This window comes from Alosa alosa, chromosome 4 (genome assembly GCF_017589495.1).
Source record: "Alosa alosa isolate M-15738 ecotype Scorff River chromosome 4, AALO_Geno_1.1, whole genome shotgun sequence".
In the NCBI taxonomy this organism is placed as follows: Eukaryota; Metazoa; Chordata; class Actinopteri; order Clupeiformes; family Clupeidae; genus Alosa; species Alosa alosa.
Genome location: NC_063192.1, coordinates 36,184,828 through 36,211,698, shown reverse-complemented (window position 1 = coordinate 36,211,698; position 26,871 = coordinate 36,184,828). Strand labels below are relative to the sequence as shown.

At 44.0% G+C, this 26,871-nt stretch overlaps 3 protein-coding genes across 3 annotated transcripts; 1 reads left to right on the top strand and 2 right to left on the bottom strand.

The window, feature by feature from the left end:
* Window positions 1-1,274: 1,274 nt before the first annotated feature.
* uba3 (ubiquitin-like modifier activating enzyme 3) lies at window positions 1,275-15,665 on the bottom strand. The gene is given in 18 exon segments (XM_048241765.1): window positions 1,275-2,079; window positions 3,254-3,308; window positions 3,772-3,835; window positions 4,988-5,088; window positions 5,403-5,484; window positions 8,014-8,050; window positions 8,278-8,331; window positions 9,122-9,235; window positions 9,467-9,569; window positions 11,128-11,304; window positions 11,710-11,774; window positions 11,895-11,938; window positions 12,049-12,129; window positions 12,744-12,826; window positions 13,678-13,758; window positions 14,133-14,250; window positions 15,143-15,213; window positions 15,327-15,665. Coding segments are annotated over 17 exon segments (1,368 nt in total). The 5' UTR covers window positions 15,163-15,213; window positions 15,327-15,665; the 3' UTR covers window positions 1,275-1,990.
* A 387-nt stretch (window positions 15,666-16,052) lies between these two features.
* LOC125293693 (PRA1 family protein 3-like) lies at window positions 16,053-21,097 on the top strand. Its single transcript, XM_048241773.1, has 3 exons — window positions 16,053-16,271; window positions 17,215-17,432; window positions 20,207-21,097. The coding sequence occupies exons 1-3, from the start codon at window positions 16,093-16,095 to the stop codon at window positions 20,380-20,382; spliced, it is 573 nt and encodes a 190-aa protein (XP_048097730.1). The 5' UTR covers window positions 16,053-16,092; the 3' UTR covers window positions 20,383-21,097.
* A 1,762-nt stretch (window positions 21,098-22,859) lies between these two features.
* On the bottom strand, window positions 22,860-26,560 carry lmod3 (leiomodin 3 (fetal)). Its single transcript, XM_048241759.1, has 4 exons — window positions 26,159-26,560; window positions 25,334-25,608; window positions 23,537-25,123; window positions 22,860-23,168 (listed from the first exon to the last, which is right to left on the bottom strand). The coding sequence occupies exons 1-4, from the start codon at window positions 26,337-26,339 to the stop codon at window positions 23,121-23,123; spliced, it is 2,091 nt and encodes a 696-aa protein (XP_048097716.1). The 5' UTR covers window positions 26,340-26,560; the 3' UTR covers window positions 22,860-23,120.
* Between the last annotated feature and the right edge of the window lie 311 nt (window positions 26,561-26,871).

The following is a 26,871-nucleotide window of genomic DNA, read 5'->3' as shown; positions in this document are numbered from 1 at the left end:
GCTTTAATGTCATGCAAAAAGTACAACCAAAGCTGAGCTTGATCAACTTTGGTCATGTTGGTCTGAGGGGAAATGAGAAAGCGGACAGTGCTGCTAAGCAAGCCCTAAATGAAGAAGTCACAGAATGTTAAATCCCTGCCCCAGATCTTAAACCTATACTGAACTCTTACATCTCAGATAAGTGGCAATCTGAATGGGATTAATGTACCAACAACAAGCAAGGAATGTGAATTTTGGCACATGATCCACTGGGTCGTTATGGGCCACACAAAATACGGTGTTGCTAAAATTACTCCTATTGTGGCTATTAGAGACATGCGTTCATGAGTATCCAGCTACATTCAATGAATAAAGTAAAATACATTCACACACACAAAAAAAACATCATTAATGTTGTGGACATTCCTTTATTCTGAGATACATCAATAGGCTCTCAAAACAATCCCAAAAAGACATAAGGTCTTTATAGAGCAAATCCATATAGATTATTTGTCAAATAAACCAGTAAAACAGAATTAGGAGATGGAATATATAACATTCACACTCATAGCTCATATTTTTAAAATAAATCAGTGAAAAAGTATACTGACAAACAAGCAGCATTTTAATGCCTTATTCATATTTCATAATTTCACATTTTTCTCTAGGTTACCTGATAGCCCAGTTTGAGAGGTGCAAGACGTGTGACATTATTTATTTTTGCAGCCAATCACTGCTGTTGTTTTATTTTATTGATTTGATTTTAGTCATAGAAGCTAAATTCGAAGGCAGGCCACAGGTAAAATCCAACGAACCGCATTCACCCCACAAGGCAATAGTTGAATAGAGCTTTTGAGGTATTGCCACTGCTCCAACACTGAAAGGCACTGTTAGAATGCTTGGATCAAGCCAGGTTCAGCATAGCGTATGTCACTGTCTGCTCACGTTGGTGACCGGACCAGGGCAAGCACACTTTCGCAGTTGCCGCCGGAAATGCAGTCTAGTTACCATTAGAATTAACTTAGCTTGGCTGTTAGCCTGGTCGGGACCAGGCTAGGTGCAGAGAATAAATCCCCATGGTAACTTATGTGCCATCTCTTTTGTGAAACCAAGTCAAGGCTAAATTCATCCAGGATAACCAAAAAATCCCAGCTTAATCCCTTATCTAGGTTTTGTGAAATACCCTCAGATAACCCCATGACCTGATGTAAACATTAATGTCCATTACCACTGGAAGATGGCAATGACAGGAAATGCTATGATGCATTATGGATTTGTATGACAGAACAACACAACACAGTTTAAGCAAAACATTTAATTATGGTACACAGAGGGCTTTTTGTCCTCAAGCCTTCAGATATGGAAGCGCATTTATACTTAATCCTGGACACGATAGTTTAAAGTGAACCTTACAGATAAAACAAAAAACATCATCAGTGACAAATATACAGTGTGCACGGGCTCACTATTTAACACACACTCGTGTGAAAGTGCACACACTCAAACAGGGCTCACTATTTAACACACACTCGTGTGAAAGTGCGCACACTCAAACAGGACACCTTTCAACAGTAGGCTGGCTGTTCGCTAAGTATCACACAGTAGGTGAAAGCTGTGGTCAGCTCTATGCAGTCCAGCCAGTCAGCTGAAAGCTGTGGTCAGCTCTATGCTGTGGTCAGCTCTATGCAGTCCAGCCAGTCAGTTGCAGAAGACCTAAAGCAAGTCAAAATGTAGTACTTGGTCTCCACGTGAACTGAGATGAATGGTGCTTGGCAATCACACTGCCTGAATGCGCGCTAATCACAAGCCCCAAACTGTGCATCTCTCACACACACACACACACACACACACACACAAGAGCGAAGAGACACCAGCAATGAGGGCTCGCAAGAGCACGCATACATGAAACAGGAAGTACAGTGTATGTACATTAGAGGTGACGGCATTTAAATGGTTGATGTCCAAGTGTTCTTGTGAGGGAGCGGGAGTGTGTGTGTGTGTGTGTGCTGGATCAGGACGTAAAGTTGAGCTTGAAGATGACGGTCTGAGGGGTGGTGACATCAGCCACGGCCAGTTCCTGCCCGTCAGCCAGGCCCAGTTCTGCATCAGCCAATGGCAGCAGGGGAAAAATGGACGTCATAAATCAGCCAATGGCAGCAGGGGAAAAAAATGGACATAATGTCAGTAAGAGTAGCTACCTAATCACATGCAGGCACGAAAATGCAATCTCTTTCAGTTCCCTGCTGAAAAAAACAGCCTGACCAGCTAAAGGTGGTTTGCTGGTTGACCAGCCTGTTAACCAGCTTGTTTGACCACCCTACGATGGTTGACCTGCTAGACCAGCAAAACCCTTGCGAAAACATACCTTCAGCTGGTTTACCCAGCTTATGATGGTAATTCAGCTGGTTTTGCTTGTCGTACCACCTCAAGCTGGTCATTTTAGCTGGTGTTGCTGGTCTACACTGCTGGTTTAACATGCCAGCTTATGTTGGTCATTCTAGCAAACTAGCATGACCAGCTTGACATGCTGGTCACCAGCATGATCATTGTACACCAGCTGTATCCCACACGACAGGCTGGTCAAACCAGCATGACCAGCTTCCTCAGATGGTCACGCCAGCATATCCAGCTGGTGGCCTAACCAGCTACACCAGCAAAGACCAGCAAGAGCTGGATGAAAACCAGCAAAGACCAGCTACCAGCATAAGCTGGTTTCTAGCTGGTTTTTCAGCAGGGTTTGTTTAAGAACTTTTATTATTTTCAATGTATTACTTTCAGATTGTCTTATGGTTCTCACTCTTCTTGTCTGTCTATAATCAACATTCTACCTACAGTGTTTCTCAAATGGCCTAAATTAACATATTATATCATATTCTTTCCTCTACACTGTTGAAACACATAATGTCAAGATAAAGGGCTTAGATTCACTGGAGAACTATTCTTCTTCCTCTAACACAAGGTGTCGTCACGCGCGCGCTGATGCCAAGCTGAGCATGTCACTCCGACAGCCTGACGAGAGTACTGAAGGGGGAATAACCTTCAGTACGGTCCGTGTCTAAATTTGATTCCAATGCTGCGAGCTTCATTTGAAATGAGAGATGATTTGAGAGGCATCATTTGTTTCTGAGCTACCACGTCTACATACAGTACGCAACCTTTGATGACACCATTTTCAGTCTGACAGCTGTGGGCTTTCTTCTGGTGAAATAAAGTGATGTTTGATTTAAATATTCATAACATCTTGAATGAATGCAAATTTAGATCGGAGGCTTACCTTTTAAAGTTTTGCAAAGATTCGGTCTTGTTCGCTCTTCAATCGAGGCAACAGTCTGAAAGAGGCATGTATTTTAAGCACAGACGTGATGACCATGAACAGTTTTAGTGAGATTTTAAACCCAGTTGGTAACCCAGTTGGTAACCCAGTTGGTAACCCAGTTGGTTCCTTTCTGTTTACTGTTTCTTTCTGCACCGTTTCTCTGGTTTAGTGTAGTTTGCCATTTTAACACCGTTTCTCTGGTTTAGTGTAGTTTGGCATTTTAACACCGTTTCTCTGGTTTAGTGTAGTTAGTTTGGCATTTTAGCGATAATTTGCTTGTTTGCAAAGCTCTTGTTTGAAGTTCATCTCTAGTGATGGTTATGGTAAAATATTCCACTTAATAAAGCTCACCTGTAAATAAAGGGTTTTATTGTTGAATTTCCCCTTGGGGATCAATAAAGTATCTATCTATCTATCTATCTATCTATCTATCTATCTATCTATCTATCTATCTATCTATTCTTAATAAAGCTCACCTGTAAATAAAGGGTTTTATTTTTCCCCTCTAGTGTCGCCGTGATGGCTGGAGACTTCATTTGCCTGCGAATAGAAACTTGAACTGAGATCTTGCTTTTCCTCTTTTCCAACAAGCAGTCATGTCACTGGCATGAGAAGTGGGCTTGAGAATGGGTGAGTGGTGCAGTCACAGAGGCATTCTCCTACAACACCTCCACACACACACACACACACACACACACAAACAACACTCACAGAGTATAGATTTTAAATCGAAATCGATCGAAATTACATCTTAATCTAGACGCAAACACACATACAGCCAAGACGCAAACACACATACAGTACAGTACACACACGTGCTGAACTGCGGTGTCAACACTCCTCTAATTATAGGCTGCAGCCAGTTAAAAAAAAACATCAAATGGCCGAAATCGAAGCCCCTCTTGCTACTCTGAAATCACTGGTGTGGAAGTATTTTGTCTTTCATTCTAGTTACAGTCCAAAAATACTTTAAGGCTTAAAATGCACATTATTAAGTACATATTCCATGAACACTAACCTTGGGTCTCGTCAGAGTGTGACACAATCAAATTATTATTCTGTGCTGTTTCATTTCACTATGTTCACGTCTCTGTTTAATGTTTGTTCTGTTTACAACCTCACAGTTAGAACGGTTTCAAAATAAAAGCCCCCCGAAACAGAACAGGAAAAGGCCCCAAAAAAGTAAACAGCATAAGGAATGCATTAATAGTAATATTTGAAAAAAGATCAAAAATCAAATTGAATCGTGACTTTAAAATCGAATCGAGGATTTGGAGAATCGTGACACCTCTAACAGAGAGGCATTCTCCGTCAGGTACTTCAGCACCTCCACACACACCCACACACAGAGGCATTCTCCTACAACACCTCCACACACACACACACACAGAGGCATTCTCCTACAACACCTCCACACACACACACACACACACAGAGAGGCATTTTCCTACAACACCTCCACACACACACACACACACTCACACACAGAGGCATTCTCCTACAACACCTCCACACACACACACACACACACACACACACACAGAGGCATTCTCCTACAACACCTCCACACACACACACACACACTCACAGAGAGGCATTCTCCTACAACACCTCCACACACACACACACACACACACACACTCACAGAGAGGCATTCTCCTACAACACCTCCACACACACACACACACTCACAGAGAGGCATTCTCCGTCAGGTACTCCAGCACCTCCTGCAGTCTGGCTGAGGGGGGGAAGTGCAGCTTCTGGGGCACCTGGCTGCAGGCTGAGCAGTTCTCCTGGGGGGCACAAGACACAGTCTGTTGGGGGGCACAACACTACACACAGTCTACTGGGTGTCTGGTCTGGGTAGTGATTAGATGTGTTAGATCTGTTCTGGGTAGTTTGCTCTGGGCCCTCTGGGGGGCGGTAAACTGTAAACATTCCCATGATACCGCCCAGGCTAATTTGTCTTATTGTGGTGATTATGTATGTATGTATGTATGTGTATGTGTACAGTATGTATAGGAGTGTGCTAAATCTATATGAATAATACTTCATTCCAAGTGGAGCAGCAGATTCACTGCTTTATTTGAGCTGTAGAGTTGCTCACCTTCCTCTCAGCTTCAAAGGTGTATGTGTACAAGCCATCCACATCGTTAAACACCAGGTAGTTATTTAAGGGAACATAAGCACTGTTTAAACACACAGAAGAACACAATGCGTGATGACATTTCCAAAAACATCACTAGAGAGTCCAGACAATAATAACAATAATGTCATGTCCAAAAACATCACTAGAGTCAAAATATGCTTATTTACGTAGGACGTTTATCGCTGCACTGCACTGTTTCCAAGGGGACCAGTTTCAGGGGAGCTCCACCCCATGGATCGTGTACTGATCGTGTAGCCTACTGACAGGTCTCACTTTGATGATAGTCAGTCGCAATTTAAAAAACGGATTACTCGGGAACCGCTTGTGGGTTAAGATGCAAGATGATTATCATGTCTGACCTCAACAATAAAGACTCCCTGTATGCAGTTTGCTTGCATAAAATGATTACGCGGATTTTGCGCCAACAAACACGGGTATGTAGTGACTACTCAAAATAAAAGTATGTCCAATAAACTGACGCTTCGAATAGCCCAGGCTACTTTGGACTTGAGACTTTGACTAAACAAACGACAATTCCGACTGCAAGGTCCCAAATTGAAACGAGCGATAGGCTAATGCCACATAGCTAGACAACAACAAGTGGCAGACTGAGCGACGTCACTTATGCTAAAGACTGTTTTTGAGTCACATCGTTGCAAATTTCGAACAATGATTCATCATTCCACAAAATGGTTTGTCTTCAGTATTAGGAAGTTATTCAGTATGCTTAATACACATTTAGCCAACTCAAAACAGTTGTTAGGCTTATGTCATTCTGATCTGTAGAAATGTCACATGCAGCCATGCCTAAATTTATTACACATGTGTTAGAGGCCACATTAATTATAGGCTAATATATTATAATATTCAGTATTCATTATTGAATACTTAGCTCGAATGATGTTTCCCTACAGTATCATCCTATTTTAACCCTTAGAACCCTAAGCTGTTTTTAGGGCATTTTCACTACCTTTATTCATAAGGATTTAATCTGGTCATTGTAAGTGCCACACACACATATTATATAGTGTTTTTTTCAGCAGAGTCTAGGCTATCCAGATCCATAATTCCATGTATTAGTACTAGCATTGATTTTATTTAGATTTTTAAAGAATTAAAATATAAAAAGCGTATTATAGAAATTCTCATATTTATATCTCACCACAGCAAGCTCATAGCTCTACATGCATTTCATGTGTGTGTAGAGCAGACTATCCTGAATTGGGCAATATAATTGCCATGTTGGAGGGATACTCTGGGGCTGAGCAATTTACAGAAAAATGTGGTGTGTGATTTACGGAAATAAATGCCATTTTTTATTTAGTGATGAAAAATGACCTTTCTGCGCTCCATATCTGTGACACGAACTGATCTGACCTGACTTGACCCGAGTTTGCGTGTTAGCCTGTGTGCGCCTATGGTGTATGCACTCATATTGATTCTCAACTTTTTACTGCATTGCCATGATCAATCAATTCCCGGCTTCCACCGTTGTGCCCTTGAGCAAGGCACTTAACCCCAAGTTGCTCCGGGGACAATGTGAACCCTTGTAATATAGCTGACATATGTAAGTCACTTTGGTCAAGAAGTGTCTGCTAAATGTAATGTAATGTAATGTAATGAATATACTGTAGTGGGATCATTCACAACAGTGGCCATCCTAGATTCTGCTTGACTCTCTCCACACACACAAACACACACTGAAAATGATGGCTTATGTGATGTTTCTATTTCATATATTTTTTTAATTCATATAGAATGTATTTAGTTAATAATGTATAGTATTTTACTAGTAATTACTAGTAGCTAAACGTATTTAGTAATTTGAATGTAATTCAATAGTAATTAAACTATTACACTTAGGCATATCTTTAATGTGGTGTATAGGTCTAATTGAGTGCACATTGGTGATGTGTAGGTGTAATTGAGTCCCTGTCACTTTAAGAAATATGTGAGAGTAATTAGCCTTCTGCCGGACGGTTTTAGGCTAGTGAATAAAAGTTGCGCATAGTGCGTAAGGATATGTGGATGCAATTCATTATGTCTTCTATGTCATTAGATAAAATAAATGTTCAAAAAACTAACAAGTCGAAGACAATCTTTCTGGGATCAAGTGTTTTGCAATGTTCACTAATGATTTTGGTGCGCATTACTGGCTGACGTGGCTCCAGTTCTCTGGAGTGTCTCTCTCTCTCTCTCTCTCTCTCTCTCTCTCTCCGTGTGTGTGTGTGTCTGCGTCTGCATGAGGCTATGTTCAATTCAACTCGGTAGTTGATCCGTCCGGTCAATAGCACCGCATTCACGCCACTTCATGATTAGATTAACGTCATCAGACAGGCTGTAAAAGTGTATGCGGGAATATGATGGCTAGAGTTGCGGGACTTGAACAAATCATGCGCAATTTCCGCAATCCCGCAGTGAAATTTAGGCCCTGCTGTGGGCATGTAATTGGGCTATGGGTTTTCTTCAGGAATGGCATGTTTGAACGTGCACTGCACTAGTACTAATAACAACAATAACAACAATAACAACGATAACAATAATGCCATGTCAGTGGTGCAGTACTGACCTTGTGGCGATTTTAAAGACTTCTGATGCACATGCAGCTGGAACACACATCACACCTTAGTGTTAGTTTTGCATTTCTCCATACACCACATCTGCAAGTGAAATTAACCCCTGAGCATTCACACACTCCAACCACACACACACGCAGGGCATTCACACACTCCAACCACACACGGAGCAGGGCATTCACACAGCAGGGCGTTCACACAGCTGAGCATTCACACAGCCCAACCACACACGCCTGACAAAACACTCTTGTGCTTACCTGCTATTACTGCATTGGTGGACGCAACAGCAGGGATAATCCTCTTGACAACACCTAAAACAAGAAACCGGGCTTTACGTCTCGCTCAGAATAGGAAATTGCATTTGACCATTGCAGCTACTCTTAATGTCGTGTGAATGAAATGAATGGTTTAGTGGGGGAAAGTTTGGAGACACTTAAACATTTCCATTCCACTCCATGACAGACAGAATACCAGCTGAGATCATTTGCATTGTTTTTTTAATCAGGGCAGCAGTTTTCAGATTACATTATGTGCTTCCATAATTGCAAAAGGGATCTCCAAAGTTTTCTCAGTTAGCCTTTTGAAATTATATCAGATTAGTAAACAGAATGTGCCTTTGGAACATTGGATGAATGGTTGCTGACAATGGGCAATGTAGATATTGCATTAAAGGTCAGCCATTTCTTTTTATAACAGTCACACCAACTCAAAACATGAAAGAAGCATCCAAAATCACCCTAGAAAATTATTTTGGAAGACTTTATAAATACCTGACAGGAAAAGTATTTCAAATTATTGTATTGGCCTACAATTAAGCTAATCACAGAAATGTGAGTATGAGTATGAGTATGAGAGTGTGTGTGTGTGTGAGTGAGTGAGTAAGTAAGAGAGAGTAGGCCACCCACCCTGCGTGTGTGTGTGTGTGTGTGTGTGTGTGTGTGTGTGAGAGTAAGCATCCACCCTGTGTGTGTGTGTGTGTGTGTGTGTGTGTGTGTGTGTGTGTGAGTGAGAGTAAGCGTCCACCCTGTGTGTGTGTGTGTGTGTGAGTAAGCGTCCACCCTGTGTGTGTGTGTGTGTGTGTGTGTGTGATTAAGTGCCCACCCTGTGTGAGGCGATAAGTAACTCCGGTAATGCTGAACTCCGCTGCCCTCTCCTGGGCCTTCTGGAACACCCACTGGATGTGTTCTGGGTTATCACCGTCCAACACTACGCCATCTGGAGGAGGGAGGACAAAACAGCAACGTCCAGCAAACATCAGAGCTGTGAGGCTTATGAGAATGTAGGACAGACAGGGAAGATCAATACACTGATGAATAAATAAACACAAACAAACAAACAAACAAACAAACAAACAAATAGATTTCTAACACAGAGGCCCTTGTTAGCGGTGTCATCCCTTAACCAGCAGCAGGTGTGATTGATGGAATGTGTCGGGGGCAGCGTTACCTCCAAAGGGCTTTTCTCGGGGCCACTGCAGCATGCGGGCGTACTCTACGCAATGCTCAGGTAATCGCGGCATGGACGCAATGGTGCACATGGGGAAATTAATCTGTCAATCAAGAGAGTAAGAACTCTATTAATTAACAAACAAACAATCAGTACCATCCACAGCAATGCTCAGATACAGAGAAACAGTTCTGTTCTGGGTCACCCTCCAGATGCTGAACCGTTCGGAATATTTCCAAAGATAAATCGGTTCAGAGCTCGCACCAAAAAATAATAGTTTTTTCCTGTGAACCGAAATGGGTGTGTCTTTCGACAAATTAGTTAAGGACACTACACCTTCTGTTGATGCATTGCAGGTTCCGTTCAGAACTGGTGGAAATGTGGGCTGGTTCACTAGATTCAAAGAATTCTGAACAAAACCGCTTCAAGAATCAACATTTTGAACTACGAAATAAAAACCAGTTCAGAACGTGGCTCTTTGGCTCAGAACTGGAGCCAGAAAATCGTTTTTCCTGCAAACCGGAGTGGGCATGACATTCTATCATTCAGAGAAGCAGGCTAAAAGCACAAGTTTTCTCTACCTATCAACTGTTACCATTACTACACAAAACTAGCATTTCACGACTGGCGTTATGTAGCATTACGCATTAATAAAGTCTGTAGCACCTTGATTCCTTCAAAACTGGTGGGAATGCGGGCTTGTTCTAGATAACACCAAGATTAAAACAATTCTGAACGGAACAGCTTCACGAAAGCGTTCTCTGTTGGTCGAAAAATGACCAGGAACACCAGAGGAGTCAACACTGAATATGAATGGGACATGAGACATGTGTTCATGAGATTTTATCCAGCATGAAACGCAAATGGGCAGATATCAGTGCTCATCAGATCATCAGGTGAAAAAGAAGTTTGGGAATTTCATCACTGTTGTGGAGGTGGCCCACAGAGCACCTGGCTCAGAGATCACTTTGCAAAACTAGGGCTGCACAATTAATAAAAAAATTCGAAATTTGAACTAATGCAATTAGCTAATTGCAAAGCTTGCAATCAATTGTGCAGCTCGCAATTCTGTTCCAGTGGTTAATCTGACCATATCTCTGTTCCATTGGTTAATCTGGTCATCTCTTATTTTTATATTCAAGTCATCTATCCTCAGTGTCTAACAGAGAGTGAAGCTGTGCTTCTCATGCACTAGGCATGCTCACCAATCAGAAGTGGCCCAACTTAAAGTGAAATTTGCAATATTGAACTAAAGCTTGACTATATCTACATCAGTAATAAAATCACAATATCGGTCATAAAAATAGGATATTTTCCCCAAATGGTGCAGACATAACGCAAACTCACCTGAGGGGGGTAAAGCTTCAGGGTGCAGACATAACGCAAGCTCACCTGAGGGGGGTAAAGCTTCAGGGTGCAGTCGAACTCACCTGGGGGTAAAGCTCAGGGTATATCTACATCAGTAATAAAATCACAATATCGGTCATAAAAATAGGATATTTTCCCCAAATGGTGCAGACATAGCAAACTCACCTGAGGGGAAAGCTTCAGGGTGCAGACATACTAAAGCTCACCTGAGGGGTAAACTTCAGGGTGCATAAAATCTCACCTGGGGGTAAAGGATATTTTCCCCAAATGGTGCAGACATAACGTAAACTCACCTGGGGGGGGTAAAGCTCCAGGGTGCAGTCATAACTGGGCGCTCATACCAGGGGGTAAAGGATGACCACCTGGGGTAAAGCTGCCCTTAAAGCCCTCCGGGTGCTCCATCGATGGGGATGACCCGGGACGTCGATCGCTGGGTCCAACACCCCATCCTCATACGTCAAGAGCGACAGCTGGGTGAAGAGAACATCAGAGATGCATCACATCCACCAATCACAACCCAGCTGGGTGAAGAGAACATCAGAGATTCAGAGATGCATCACATCCACCAATAACAACCCCATTTGGAACTTAGTGCTTAAAGGGACAACTTTTTGATTGCAATGTTGCTGGGCAGTGTTCCTCATTGTTGTGGTTCTGGCACATTCCCATTGATACTGGGCATCAATTTCTTTTCTGGAGAACTTTAATCATCAGTAGGCAAATCATCATGATCATCCAATCAGAATAAATGGAACTGGTTATGTGGTTGACCAGCAACATTACCCCCCCATGTCCCCCCATGTATCTTTGTGAAGTACACTTTAGACATTTAGAGGAGTACACTTTAGATGTAATAACCCTACGTTTCCACGTACCAGCATGCCATTCATCCACCTTCTGGCAATTATGGAATCCAACCCGCAGACGATGATGTGGAATTCTACAGAACAGATGAAACCATTTGGCAGATTAGTACTTGATAAACTGGGGAAAGTCTCCAGTAAGCTCTGAGTACGAAAGCAAAACGAATGGCACGCAAAAGCAGCAAGCTGCAACTTACGTCTGTAAAAAGATTCATCGAAGTCCTGGATTTTCTGAAAGTGCCTAAATATGTTAAGTCAACGACTATACAGGACAGGATATCAGCCAAACAAACACAGCTGCACACTTTATTCCTGACAGCACTGCAAGTGTTCATTAAAAGCCAAGGATACGGGACCACGTCACATCCAGGGACCCGGCTGTTGATGAAGTCGGCCGCCACCTCTGCCTTGGGCCGGCCCACATCCTTGGGCCTTTCGGAACACACAGCAGTGGCTGTTATTAGCAATAATACACTTCAATCAAAAAATGAATCAAAAGAAGTGTGCACATTGCACAGTGCAGGTGCTGGACACAAGGCAGTGCAATATGAAAAAGCACATGAAGCAACGTTAGAGCCGTCTGAAGCAACGTTAGAGCCGTCTGAAGAAGAGTGTTATGTCTGAAGCAACGTTAGAGCCGTCTGAAGCAACGTTAGAGCCGTCTGAAGCAACGTTACAGCAGTCTGAAGAAGAGTGTTATGTCTGAAGCAACGTTAGAGCAGTCTGAAGAAGAGTGTAAAGCTCGAAACATCACCGTTTTGGGAATCTCATCACAATTGCATTGAAAAGGGGGCTACAGTGTGCAGACTTCTATATACTGTTTCAATAATGCACCTACACATCCTATGGCATCCTCCATGCGATAATGCACCTATGCATCCTCCATACCATACTGTGCTTCAGTTTTGCAATAATGCACCTACTGTACATGTATGCATCCTATAGCATCCTCCATGCCATACTGCGCTTCCGTTTTGCACTTGGATGCAACAACAGGAAGTCATGACTGACTAACATACTTTGCAAATCTATGAAAATAGTCTCACCTGAAGAGGAACTGTCTGTTGAGATTGGAGACATCAATTGTGTCCATGTCCACTACATGGATATTACGAAATCCAGAAAGGGCCTACAGTAAAAACAATGTCGGCGCATTATTTAGATGGTATTTAAAATAAAAGATATTTTAAATAAAGGATATATTTTAGATAGAGGATATTTAAAGGATTTAGATAGAGATTATTTAAAGGATATATTTTAGATAGAGGATATTTTGCACAAACAATAAAAAATACGATGCACAAATCAGGAAAAACAAGGGATTTTTCCCAGTAGAGGTGAAAAAAAAACAGTTTAGTTCTCAAAAATAAATAATAGCTTCTAGTTTTCCAAAACAAGATGACTTCTCAGAACACCACGCCCGCTGATGTGACGACACCAGACCAGGAGGCCAGGGAATGTTCTTCCTACAGACGCAGGTCTTGTAAATAACCTCTCTGTACAGTTTTAAAGTTTACAATACTTCAGCTTGTCTGTAGAAACCCTCACCACACCATCACAGAAATGAAATTATATTTTGAGCATTTTTTGTGGTATAAAATAGGGACGTGGCATCTTGCATCACTGTAAGCCCATTCAGTGATAACGCAAATAAACGGTCTTGCTCAAAACGCCACCAATTAACGTAATTTTGCTCTCAATCAAAAGTTTGAAGTTGTTAACTACCCTATGTAAATAGACCCTAGGTTGTTTTTACTCTGGATTTACACTTTAAAAGCAGCAGTTCCTGATACTTCTGTGGGTTTGGTGCATGGTTTGTGTGAGTCTATGATTATTATATGACAGCAAAAAATAGTTGGTCATGAAAATGTACACAGGTCTGAGATATTAAAAATGGAATATTACGTTAAATGTATTTTTTAAAAGTAAGTTTGTTCTCAGTGTTATGGTAATGCTATTAGAATCAGATCAGATCTTTACCAGATCTTTGAGAAGCTCACAGCCAAGTCCTCCTGCTCCAATCACCAGAATCTTGCATGTCTCCAGCAGAAACGGAAGAGTCTAGATTAAACACATACAATAGAGTTGATTAAACACATCAAACACATACAATAGAGTGGATTAAACACATCAAACACATACAATAGAGTGGATTAATGGATACAACATGTTTAGCTGGTATTCCAAATAGGTGCACAGTGTAACTCAGTAGTGGGTTCAGTAGGTGTACAGCATGCATAACTCAGGACTGGGTTCAGTAGGTGTACAGCATGCATAACTCAGTACTGGGTTCATTAGGTGTACAGCATGTAGCAACTCTACAGTGTAACTCAGTACCGGGTTCATACCTCAGTGCTGGGTTCATAGTCCGGGTGGGTAAAGGGACCAGGTTCATACCTCAGTACCTGGTTCATACCTCAGTACCGGGTTCATACCTCAGTGCTGGGTTCAAAGTCCGGGTGGGTGAAGGGACCAGGTCTCTCCAGGAACTTCTTCACATGGGTCCAGCGTCCTTCCCAGTCACAGCCTGCGTTCCCTTCATCTACGGCCATTCTGTCCAGAACACAAACACATTAGTCCATCTGCTGAACAACGAATGTCCTCTAGCCTAATTAAACCTGTAACGTACCAAAAATAAGTTACGATTTTAAACCTTAAAGATAGATAGATAGATACTTTATTGATCCCCAAGGGGAAATTCAATTTAATTCAATTACCTTTCACCAGAAAACATAAAGCAAGAGTTCTGGGAGTTCATGTATGCACTTGAGCTACTACTTTATGTAGTTTGTCTAAACATTTAAGAGAGAATCTTTAGCCAAGTGTGTCCAGGGTTCAAAGTCGATTTCTACTTGATTTATCAATAAAAATCAAGTCATAAGGGCAGTGATCATTGCTCTAATTATTATTGCAAGTAAATAAGTGTTGCTCATTAAATATACCAAACAAATTCCGTTACCCATCAGAATGTATGGTAGTGAAAGCCCCACGAACAGTATGGGCCTGCAGTGTACGGTACTGGAGGTGTCAGCCCAACTAAACAAGCTTGTCATGTGTTCTTAGACAGGGGCAGATACGTTAAGGGTTCAGGGTGCCAGGCGAGAAGTCCGACATAGGCAAGACTTTTATTGTATCCGGCAAATGTAGGCAAGACATAGGTAGATTTTATTATTTAAACTTTAATCTTAATGCAGAGTATACCCACAACTACCAATGGGGTTTCTGTACAAGCTAGCTCGCACTCGAACTAGCTAGCGCTGATTATGCGCCCTACGTCAGAAAGCTATCATTAAAAGGTGAAGTATTCGCGTATCGGCAAACTCATAAGCTGCCACGAACAAACTGTACTGTCTGATTTGGCTGCCACAGAGTGTTCATCTGAAAAGGCCATTTACACTGATGAGTGAATTTTCACCACACTCCCTGCGCTGTGTATTCCTCAAACCTGAAGCCAGCTTTTAGCATTTCATCACTAACTTCTCAGTCTGCTCCTCTATTCGCCTTCTTTTCTTCTCCCTAAAGAGAAACGTTAAAAACATTTTAAGCCAGGGTGGTATTCCATAATGTAATAGTTGAACAGCAATTCAAATTTGCGATTTAATGTACTAAACTGATTCAACGGTACTCACGGCTCTTCCCCATCCGCCATACTTTCACAGTTCCATTCCTTCCCAGAATTCCTCACTGCGTCCAGATCAGCTGCAAAACGAGTCCTTCGTTTGGTTACTGGTGTAAAATGCAGATACAACTGAACTGGACTCAGTATAATAATTATGTCTCTGCCTCTGGTTAGCCTATCAACAAAACCATAACCTCCTACTCCATGTAAAGACGCTCTTGAGAACGATCTCGTTTGTGGTTGGAAATAGACACTTTCCATGCTGTTTTAGGTCACAGCCTGTAATATGACAGATTAGAGAAATTACCCCCATTTATGCATATTCAGGGCGAAAGTAAGGGCAGCGGAGTTTGTTTATGTGCTCAGCACCGCCTCCTGTGGAGTAGGCCAAGCCTACATAGAATTATGGTTGCATGAAAGTGTCGTATTTTCTATATAATATAATGTGATGTAATATAATATAACCAAATGAATCCCATATTTAATTAAATATAAATTACATGGATAGTGAAGAGAGAAGAACATATTAAAGTAAGCCAACACTATAACACGGGCTGAGCAACATTCAAGGCAAAGTCACATAGCTAGCTACTGCAAATCAGCTGGACATTATTTTGACCTGAGCAGTCATGTAAAATGTTGGGATGTCGACACCGGATGATAAGACTGCAAACTCACAGAATCAAGTTGACAGGTGGCCACGCGCTCGCGCGAGAGTGCATCTTAAAGTGTGACGTTGCTGCGCCATCTGATCTGACATTCGCCCAGCAGCAGCGATGGCAGGGATGGAGGTTGCACCGTTTAGACCATGGGATGATTTTTTCCCTGGAACAGACCGATTTGCCAAACCAGACTTTGGAGATTTAGCGAAATGGAATAACAGGATCATCAGCAACTTGTTATACTACCAAACAAATTATCTGGTGGTGGCCATTGTGGTTGCTCTTATAGTGGGGTAAGTGTCATCTGCCAGGAAGTAGCAAGGCCATAGCTACGTTGCTACAGGGACGAGTTTTATTTTACATGGGATAACTCATCTACCATAATAGTATTAATATAGTATTAGTAGCACGAATTCAGTGACTTGCCTATTTACAAAAGTTGAGGTGCTGGCAAATGGCATATTGCAACCAGGCATAGTAAAGTGGAATAATTTACGCCATTTGCAGTGCGAACCCCACCGCTAAATCAATCCTAGTTTCTGTTTTATCTAAATACATGCGAGATGCTGTTTTGTGCTTGGTTTGGGCGTAGAATCGCCCCTGATTACGAGATAGGCAATATCCTACCGATGTCTGTGTTGGATACAAATAGACTATTTTGCATGTTTGTTGACAGTTGCTACATACACCTCCCACCCCCACACCACTGTCTGTTATGAAAACGTTTCCAAGTTTGTCTTATTATTTTTGTAATCGACGTATTACAATGATTGCAAATATATACAGATTTTTTGTGAAGAAGGGCGTGTATCTAGTAGGCTAGCCTTGGCTATTCATTTTTGAAATGGAAAAAAACAAAAACTGACTCATACTGAGCATTGTCTCCATTTGCAGGAAAAGCAAACTCTCCTAGTTATCATGGGCAGGATAGGGTGTGACCCGTCTGGCCTTTCTGCTCTCTCGGCACTGGCACGTGTAGCTACTTATTTCAGACTCGTGCCTTTTTTAGTCAGTGTTTCCATCAAGTTCTGTGTAAGGAATCAGTCTGTGCCATAGACCGTAAAAGGGTCTATGTGGACGGTGCCGTTATGTTGATATCGCTTCCTGAAGTTGTGTGTTATAGCCACAAGGTGGGGTTGTTGTACTTAGACGTTGTACTTTGTTGAAGCTACTTTCCTGTAGGCTCTAGTGTATTGCACGGTTGTTCACACACTTTTTTCCCTTTTCTGGTGACAGGTTCCTGAACCCCATTGGCATGTTTCTGGGGGGAGGTGTGGTCACATTGGTCTTTATGGGCTCTGTTTGGGCCGGAGAGAACCAGGCTGTGATCAAGAACTTCAAAAAGAAGAACCCCATGCTGTTTGTCATCGCTGTGATGGCGGTCAGCTACTTTGTGCTGTCTCTGTGCGGAGGAGTCCTGGTGTTCATCTTTGGCATCACTTTCCCCCTGCTCCGTAAGTTATTTCCCCTGCTCCGTAAGTTATTTCCCCTGCTCCGTATGTTACTTTCCACTGGGCTGTGAGTGCCCACATTCCACACCTGACCTGAAGGCCACACACATCGGCATGTGTCCTTGCTAACCCGCCACAACACCTGCGGCTCATTTATGTTAACCCTTAAAGGTGTACGATGGGAATGTTGGAAAATGAACGTTCTAAAGGATATCTGGGTTCAATGAATACAACATAGAATTTTAGAACCTTGAATTATTGCGGCACGTAATCTTATGTCAGAATGTTCAAAAACCCCACACCTTTAAGGGTTAAACAGGGTGGGAGGGGGCTGGACGGGGTGGGGATGTCACATAAAGATGGAATAACTGGGCAGTGACTCAGTGTGCCCGCAGACGCAGCCATCGTCCAGTGTTGACCCGTCTCCATGGAACCCGAGCAGTAGAGAGATCAGAGCTACCGTGCTCCGCCTGCATAGAGCACAGCTGGTGTCATCAAGCATTTATAGTCCCCTCGTCCCACAGGCCCTCTCCTCACAGAGTCCCCCCACTCTACTACTACTACTCTACTCACTCTCTACTCATCTCATCTCTACTCTACTCTACTCATCTCTACTCTACTCATCTCTACTCTACTCTACTCTCCTCACAGAGTCTCCCCACTCTACTCTCCTCACAGAGTCTCCCCACTCTACTCTACTCACTCTCTACTCTACTCTCCTCACAGAGTCTCCCCACTCTACTCTACTCATCTCTACTCATCTCATCTCTGTCTACTCTCCACCTCTCTACCTCTCCTCTGCTCCCACCCCCCTCATCTCTACTCCTCCTCATTCTCCCCTACTCTACTCTACTCATCTCTGCTCTACTCTATTCTACTCTGCTCTGCTCTACTCTGTCTCTACTCTACTCTCCTCTACTCTGCTCATCTCTACTCTACTCTACTCTATTCTACTCTACTCTACTCTCCCCACTCTACTCTACTCATCTCTACTCTACTCTATTCTACTCTCCCCACTCTACTCTACTCCTACTCTACTCATCTCTACTCTACTCATCTCTACTCTACTCTACTCTACTCTCATCTCTACTCTCTCTCTACTCTACTCTCTCTACTCTACTCATCTCTACTCTACTCTACTCTACTCTCCCCACTCTACTCTACTCTCTACTCTACTCTACTCACTCTCTACTCTACTCATCTCTACTCTACTCTACTCTACTCATCTCTACTCTACTCTCTACTCTACTCTATTCTACTCTCCCACTCTACTCTCATCTCTACTCTCTCTCTGCTCTGCTCATCTCTGCTCTACTCTACTCTCCCACTCTGCTCTACTCTCTACTCATCTCTACTCTCTACTCTCCCACTCTACTCTACTCATCTCTCTCTACTCTCTACTCTACTCTACTCTCCCACTCTACTCTCATCTCTACTCTCTACTCATCTCTACTCTACTCATCTCTACTCTACTCTACTCTACTCTACTCTACTCCACTCACTCTCTACTCTACTCATCTCTACTCTATTCTACTCTACTCTACTCTACTCATCTCTATTCTACTCACTCTCTACTCTCTCTCTACTCTCTACTCATCTCTACTCTACTCTCTACTCATCTCTACTCTATTCTACTCTACTCTACTCTACTCATCTCTACTCTACTCTACTCTACTCTCCCCACTCTACTCTACTCATCTCTACTCTACTCATCTCTATTCTACTCTACTCTACTCTACTCATCTCTACTCTATTCTACTCTACTCTCCCCACTCTACTCCACTCACTCTCTACTCTACTCATCTCTACTCTATTCTACTCTACTCTACTCTACTCATCTCTATTCTACTCACTCTCTACTCTACTCATCTCTATTCTACTCTACTCTACTCATCTCTACTCTACTCTACTCATCTCTACTCTACTCTACTCATCTCTACTCTACTCTGCTCTGCTCATCTCTACTCTACTCTACTCTACTCTACTCTGATCTACTCTACTCTACTCATCTCTATTCTACTCTACTCTACTCATCTCTATTCTACTCTACTCTACTCATCTCTACTCTACTCTACTCTACTCTACTCTACTCTACTCATCTCTACTCTACTCTACTCTGATCATCTCTACTCTACTCTACTCTACTCTGATCATCTCTACTCTACTCATCTCTATTCTACTCTACTCTACTCATCTCTACTCTACTCTACTCTACTCTACTCTACTCATCTCTACTCTCTGATCATCTCTACTCTACTCTACTCTACTCTGATCATCTCTACTCTACTCTACTCTACTCACTCTCTACTCTACTCTACTCTCCTCTACTCTACTCTGATCATCTCTACTCTACTCTACTCATCTCTATTCTACTCTACTCTACTCATCTCTACTCTACTCTACTCTACTCACTCTCTACTCTCTCTGCTCTGCTCTCTACTCTACTCTCTCATCTCTACTCTCTACTCTGCTCTACTCATCTGTTCTACTCTGCTCTACTCATCTCTCTCTCTCCTGCTCTGCTCCCTACTCCTCTTCAGGGGTCTCACTCTCACCACACACAGCGGCACACTCACTACACCACTGTGGGCCCAGACTCACTACACAGACTCACTCGCCGGGTGGTCATGTGTCCCCGTCATACCACTGAATTCTGCATGTGTGACATGTTGATGTATCCCAGTTGGTTCAGATAGTGCTGAAGTCCCCCTCTAGAGCCACACACCACTATCCTGCAGGGACTTCCTCTGAAGGTCTTTGATTTTTCCCTCCTCCAGTGATCCTGATTCACGCCTCATTGCGGCTGAGAAACATGAAGAACAGACTGGAGAACAAGATGGAGGGTGCGGGCATGAAGAGGACCCCCATGGGCGTGATCCTGGACCTGCTCGACCAGCAAGAGGAGAAGATCAACAAGATCCAGGACTTCATCGAGAGCAAGCTGAAGGACTGAGCAGCGCGGCTACGCTTCCCTAACCTGTCGTCACTCTCACCAACGTCTGTGGTGTCATACTCCTGTGCATTTTATCGGACTCAAATCAGTGTTTAACAAAAAGATGCAGCTGTAAATATCAACTTATTTAGCTTCAGCCAAAATTGGGCCTCTTGGCTCCATAGATGACCAGTTGGTTACTCTGTAGATGTCCAGTTGGTTACTCTGTAGATGTTTAATCACCAAAGGTTTGAGAGACACAGAAGTTCCAACTTGTGGGTCATAACGAATCACTCTGCCTGTGTCCAGATGTGTGTGCAGTCTGTTCAGAAGTGGCAGGTAGCATTGCATCCCCTTTGTGTTTGTTTGTTTTTGTCTTGTCTTGGCCCATCTTGTTTGGAGGATTAAATAGTGTGATGTGTTAGGGTTGCTATAGCTACAGTATGACATCTGGTTGAAGAGTTGAGCTTTATTGATAAGTTTATTTGAGTTTGAGTTTGTTTGAGTTTGTTTTTCTCCCTAGTCTAGATTATTCATCGACTGTTCATTCACTTGCTATGACACGTTTATAGTTGTGATATGATTGCTTGATATAGCACATTATTAGACAAATTTGTGGTTTAAGTTATTAAGAAACATGGCTTTTATGAGGAAGTTAATATTATTTTTGTTAAAGGAACCATATGTAAGAAATGTATTTCAATTAATCATAAAATGGCCCTGATATGTCACTAGACATTAAGAAATCATGTTCATTTCAAATACTTATTCAAATTCAAAGCACTTTATTTGTCCCCAAGGGGCAATTTAAAAGGGCGTATTACAGTAGCTTATTCAGTGATTCAAGGGACACAATCAACAACATAACCAGCACGCATACTATATGATCAACCAACACACATATTTCACAGGCACACTGGACAATCACACAATACACACCACATACCATCATTCATCATAAAGTATGAATATCACTGACAACAGTAGTCTGGCCAGGATATTGTCATTTAAAAAGTGAAGTTGCAGCCCTCAACTGATGTTGATGTTGTGTTTTGTCATGTCATGTTGTGTTTTGGCCTGATGCGCCACCCTCCACCTCTCTACTAATCACAAAGTCAGTAGTGTTTCTGCATCCGGGTTGGCAACCTCGAGTGAGAGGGAGGGGATACACCACTCTATAGTAATTTGAAAGTGATTGCAGTACCAGTTTTGGCCACAATCTTACATATGGTTCCTTTAAATATTGTTTTATTTTATAAAGATCATTTGTGTAATTTGATTTATATTTCAATGGATATGAGACCAACATGTTTGCATGTGAGAATGTATGTGAGCAGTCTAGAATGCTCTGGCCAAGTGGTCAGGCCTCCTTGAGAATGCAGGAGGGCAGTCTAGAATACTCTGCCCTAGTGGTCAGGCCTCCTTTAGAATGCAGGAGGGCAGACTGCCATTCTGTGCTCCACTCGATCGCAGGGCTACCTCAAAAAACATCCCCTTTTCCCCCAACATTGTTACAAATCAAATCTTTTTTTTACGCATTTGTTATTAATATGGTTTTCAAGCACAGTGTGCTTAATTTACTTTACTCAAGCTATGTGTTTATTTACTTTACTTAGGTATTTACTTTATTCATGCACTATGGGTTGTGTTATGCTCCTGCGTAATGAGAAGCAATAATTAACACTTTCTTTTTATGGTCATCAATCGGTCCCAGGTGGACGTTCTCATATCATAGCAATGCAAAAACTGGAAAAGGAATGGCGGCTGGCTTTACTACTGGACTGTGTCAATAGCTTTCCCCCGTAAGAGTCAGGTGTTCTGGTCCCTATTACTGGCCCTTTTCTTGCACAGCTCTGTCTCAAGCATGCAAATGGAATGTGCTGAATGAAAAGCAACATGTACTCCTGTGTGTGTAACGTACAGTCGGCACGGTAACCAGTCCCAGTCATGTGCACCTTGCATCATCATGTGTGTGTGTTCACATGCCAACCTTGCGTCATCATGTGTGTGTGTTCACATGTGCTGCTGCAGAGCATGACCACTTTGGAATTAAACATTTTGTCTGTTCATTCCCTGTTTCAGTTCCGTTGAAATTCTGTGATTCAGATGATTCCGATTCTTTGGAAAACTACATACTACCAGGACTATATGACTTGAGAGTGTTAGAAAGTATCACTGTTATCCAGCTACAGTACTTAGATAAATCAGTCTTTCCAAGCACACCAAGGAAGATCATGTTCTCCACTGTGTCCGAGTGGTTAGGAGAGGATTACACGATAGAAGTGTTTTGTGGGCAGAACGCTCTGGGGCCAGTGTGCTGCGAGGAGCTCGTATGATGGGACTGTTTTCATTTCTACACAGCGGGAGGTAGCAATAATGTAGAGGTGCAACTGGAGGGAAGTCACTGTACTCAATAAAACCCAATAAAATGGAAATTAATGTTTGCTGAACAGGAGACGTGAAATGAGTTTGGGTAATGAATCATTCTCGTGACTATAACGGTCTAAACTAGTTCACTTTATTACAACAGGATATTAAATGCATTATAAAACAAACATAGCAAGTCAAACACACAATTGTTAGACAAATGTCTTCACAACATAAAAAACTCCAATATGAGCATCCATATTCTACATGTGTGGGCATATGCTCCATAATAAGGTGACTTTGATGATCGTCTCGGACGGACACAGTTATGGTGGACTGTCCAGCTACAGCTATGAGAACATCCTTTAGAATAAAGACTGGTTTCTCATCCTTTAGAAAAGACTGGTTTCGCTCGACTCCAGCTCTTTTGGGAGGGGGACCTGCAAACAGAATACAGTAATTAGCACCTCATGATAAACTCTAATTTTAAACAAAGATGTATAGTCCATTTCTCTGATAACATGCATAGAAGATATCGTATTACTGGAGCAAACGTGGTATCAGACATCCTGTCTTACACTTATAATAACACATTATGAAAGTGAAATCCTGTCTTACACTTATAATAACACATTATGAGAACGGCAGCAGCTGTATCATTAAATGATTAAATGGATCAGCAGCAGTTTGGTTTAAAATGTGCCTCCTCGGTGGACAGTTTGAACATGGCCATCTGTTGGGCTTGTGTAAGAGTGGTGTGTTTTACGTGTGTGTGGTGTTTGTGCTTGAGGCTCCTGGCTGAACTCACCGCTTTGAGGTAGGCCACGTTGCTCTGGCGGATCTCGCTGAGGAGCTCGTCGCGCGGCGTCATCTCCACTTTGGGCGGTACTCGTCGCCGTGGCACTGGTTTGAGAGTCTTAAGCATGTCCTTCAGGTTGGCGCGCTCGTCCGCCATCAGCGCGCTCTCCCGGGTGCCCCACACGTCCGTCGGCCGCGCCGTTTTCCGCAGCTGGATGCTGGCCCTGGGCCGCCTCTCCTCCGCAGCGTCCAGGCAGGGGTCGCGTTTCTTGGGCGTCTTCTTCAGCTGCACGTCCTTGATGAGGCTGCCAGGGTCAGAGTCGGCGGGCTTGGGAGCGGCGCTATGCAGGTTCTGGGTCTTGCGGAGCTGGGCCAGAGCTGGGCCAGGCTCGGGGGAGGCTCGGCTGGGCTCGGGGGCCTCCTGATGCGTCTGCTGCTGCTGCAGCAGCTGGTGGTGGTGCTGCAGCTGAGCGAGCAGCTCATCGGGGGGCAGGTAGCCGCTGAGCATGTCCAGCAGGCCGGGCGGTAGGTTGAGGCTTGCCTCGTACATGTCCAGGAGCTCGCGCTGCTGCTTGACGTCCTTCAGCTTCTGCTCCTCGTGCCGTAGCTGCCGCTGGCGGTCCAGGTTGCGGGTCAGCAGGTTGGTGACCACCATGCGCGGGCCGGGCAGCTCGAAGTGGTAGCCCATCTTGAGCAGTGTGTGGTTGGCCTTCAGCAGGCGCGACACCTCCATCTCGGCATGGTGACCCAGCATGTGTCTCTGGTTGTGGAAGCGCAGCTCGGTCAGCGTCTCGTTGAACTGCAGGCAGCGGACAATGGCGATGATGCCCTTGCCCGTGATGAAGTTGGACTCGATGTTGAGCGTGGCGACGCTCTTGTTCTCGCGCAGCATGTTGGCCAGACAGAAGGCCGTGGTCTCGTCCGCGCCCGTGTTGGCGAGGCTGAAAGTCTTCACATGCTTGTTCTTCTTCAGCGCGCTCACGTAGTCCAGCAGCATGTCCTTGGGAATGTTCTCGATGTTGTTCAGGTTGACCTCGGTGACCGCGGGGTTGTTGTTGCGGATCTTGTGCAGTGTGCTGTCCAGGTTGGTTTCGTTCCCTGATGGCCTGGCTGTCAACTTCAAGGCGTTTCCGCCAAGCGCCAGCTTTGGAATTTTCAGCTTGGAGATGACCCTCTCCTCCTTCTCTGGGACCCAGTCCTCAAACCTGCCCTGCGGCTCCGCCCCCTCCCCAGCCTCCAGGGGTGGACTGTCCTTCGGTCCTGTGATGGCCGCTTCCTTCTTGTCCTGTGTTTCGGCACCCTCGGCTTGTTTGTTGTCCTGTTTTTCGGCACCCTCGGCTTGTTTGTTTTCCTCCTGCGTCTCCTCCTGTGTCTTGTCCTTGACCTCGACCACTTCCTCTATGATCTCCTCGATGACTTCCTCGATCACCTCCTCCCCCACCTGCCCGTCCTCCGCCTCCACCTCCTCCACCACCTCCTCGTAGACGTACTCCACCTCGTCAACACCGTCTGGCACCTCCTCCTCCTCCACCACCTCCTCCACCACCTCCACCACCTGCTCCTTCTCCTTCTGCTCAGCGGCTTCTCTCATCTTTTTCTGAAGAGATAAACACATCTCATTCAAATTCACATCACTTCACTCACAGAGTTACAGCTGTAAATATCATATCTATCAGAAATGTAAATATCATGTTGATTATTTCCCCATAAGCGTGTTTCAGTGTGACGCCACCCCATGATTAAAGCGTGCAGATGGAGTAGTGATGAAGAGTGAGGACTGGGTGAGTAAATATCAACACGGCCTCACCTCACTGGGCAGCAGCGTCACAGGGACTCTCTCCTCGTCCAGCATGCGTTTGGACTCCTTCTCCCAGTACATGTAGTCCACTAGTGAACGGCGATCAAATGTGCCTGTGGGGGCCTTCTCGGTCTGGTCCCTCTGTCTCTGTCCCACCGGCACCCTCTCGTCCGGCGCGATGACGTCCATCTCGCTCTGCAGCTGCTTCAGCTCCTCGGCAGAGAGACCGGCCAAGATCTCGTCCTCATCATCGTCCCCACACTCGGACTCCTGATCACTGTCCTCTAACGAGCCACAGAGACAGCTTTATTCATGTTCCTGATCACTGTCCTCTAACGAGCCACAGAGACAGCTTTATTCATGTTCCTGATCACTGTCCTCTAACGAGCCACAGAGACAGCTTTATTCATGTTCCTGATCACCGTCCTCTAACGAGCCACAGAGACAGCTTTATTCATGTTCCTGATCAATGTTGTCTGTTATACACAGTGCTACAGTGTATACACATACAGTAGATGTGTTGTCTGAAATGTTGCTGTTGTTATACACATGTCAATAGTTTACAGAGGAAAGTCCTCTTAATTGTTTTGTACTGTACGTAGTAGCCTCTTTCTAATCAGAAATAGCTTATCTATAGTCTTGTCTTCCTGGCTGTATAGCTATATAAATCCAGTCCCTCAAAAGCATAGTTTAGTTTAGTAAATAAGTTTTCAGATATCAGAAAAGATTCCACATTTCAACAGGCATACAGTAAATGTTTAGATGACAGCAGATGTCCTGTGCTGTTGTGTTCAGCATTCCCACAGTGTGGACCAGTGTTGTGTGAGGCCTCACCCTTGACCGTCCGCTGAACAGCCGAGTTCCTCTGTCTCTGTCCCACCGGCACCCTCTCGTCCGGGGCGATGACGTCCATCTCGCTCTGCAGCTCCTTGAGCTCCTCGGCCGAGAGCCCGGCGAGAAGCTCATCCTCGTCGATGTCGTCCGTGAAGGAGTCCCGCTCGCTGGGGTCGGCCATGCTGCCGTGGGAAATCAAGAAACCGCTGGAGCGACGGGGGAACGAGCAGGGAAGAAAACCAGAGGAGCTGCCCTGTTGGCTGACCAGAGACTGGTGCAAGTTTTAACCCTGGCCGTCTGTGTGCAGCGCTCATGCCCTGAGCAGGGGCTAAAATTAACCCCATTTGACAGAGGGGAAGGTATTTATGGCGCAAGATGGCAGATTGTACCACGCTCTTGAGTCAGCTGCACTCCGTGTTGATATGTTTGCAGGGGCCGGGCTGAGAGAGGCATCGAGACGGACATGGACAGGTGGAACTCTTTTTTCTTTTTTTATGCTTGGAAAGAGCCCCTGTTTGCTGTCCTTTGAAGCCCCCCCCACACACACAACTTTCCCCTGCTCTTCGCACAAACCTGCAGGGATCCCTGGAAAAAGTAATGATATCTCTAGGACCTGGTATACAGCTAACACCCTGAGGGGGAAAGAGAACAACAGAAAAAGTCCATCAAAAGTCTCTACCAAGCGTGGAGAGAGGAAGGGAGACTTCAGCAGA

Bases quoted from the DNA above. Each gene is read 5' to 3' on its own strand.
- lmod3 (XM_048241759.1), bottom strand. From the start codon at position 26,339: ATGGCCGACCCCAGCGAGCGGGACTCCTTCACGGACGACATCGACGAG. The intron at 25,609-26,158 runs GTGAGGCCTCAC...GTGGCTCGTTAG, and splicing joins TGTTCAGCGGACGGTCAAGG to AGGACAGTGATCAGGAGTCC. The intron at 25,124-25,333 runs GTGAGGCCGTGT...TTATCTCTTCAG, and splicing joins TGACGCTGCTGCCCAGTGAG to AAAAAGATGAGAGAAGCCGC.
- LOC125293693 (XM_048241773.1), top strand. From the start codon at position 16,093: ATGGCAGGGATGGAGGTTGCACCGTTTAGACCATGGGATGATTTTTTC. The intron at 16,272-17,214 runs GTAAGTGTCATC...TTCTGGTGACAG, and splicing joins GTGGTTGCTCTTATAGTGGG to GTTCCTGAACCCCATTGGCA. The intron at 17,433-20,206 runs GTAAGTTATTTC...TCCCTCCTCCAG, and splicing joins CATCACTTTCCCCCTGCTCC to TGATCCTGATTCACGCCTCA.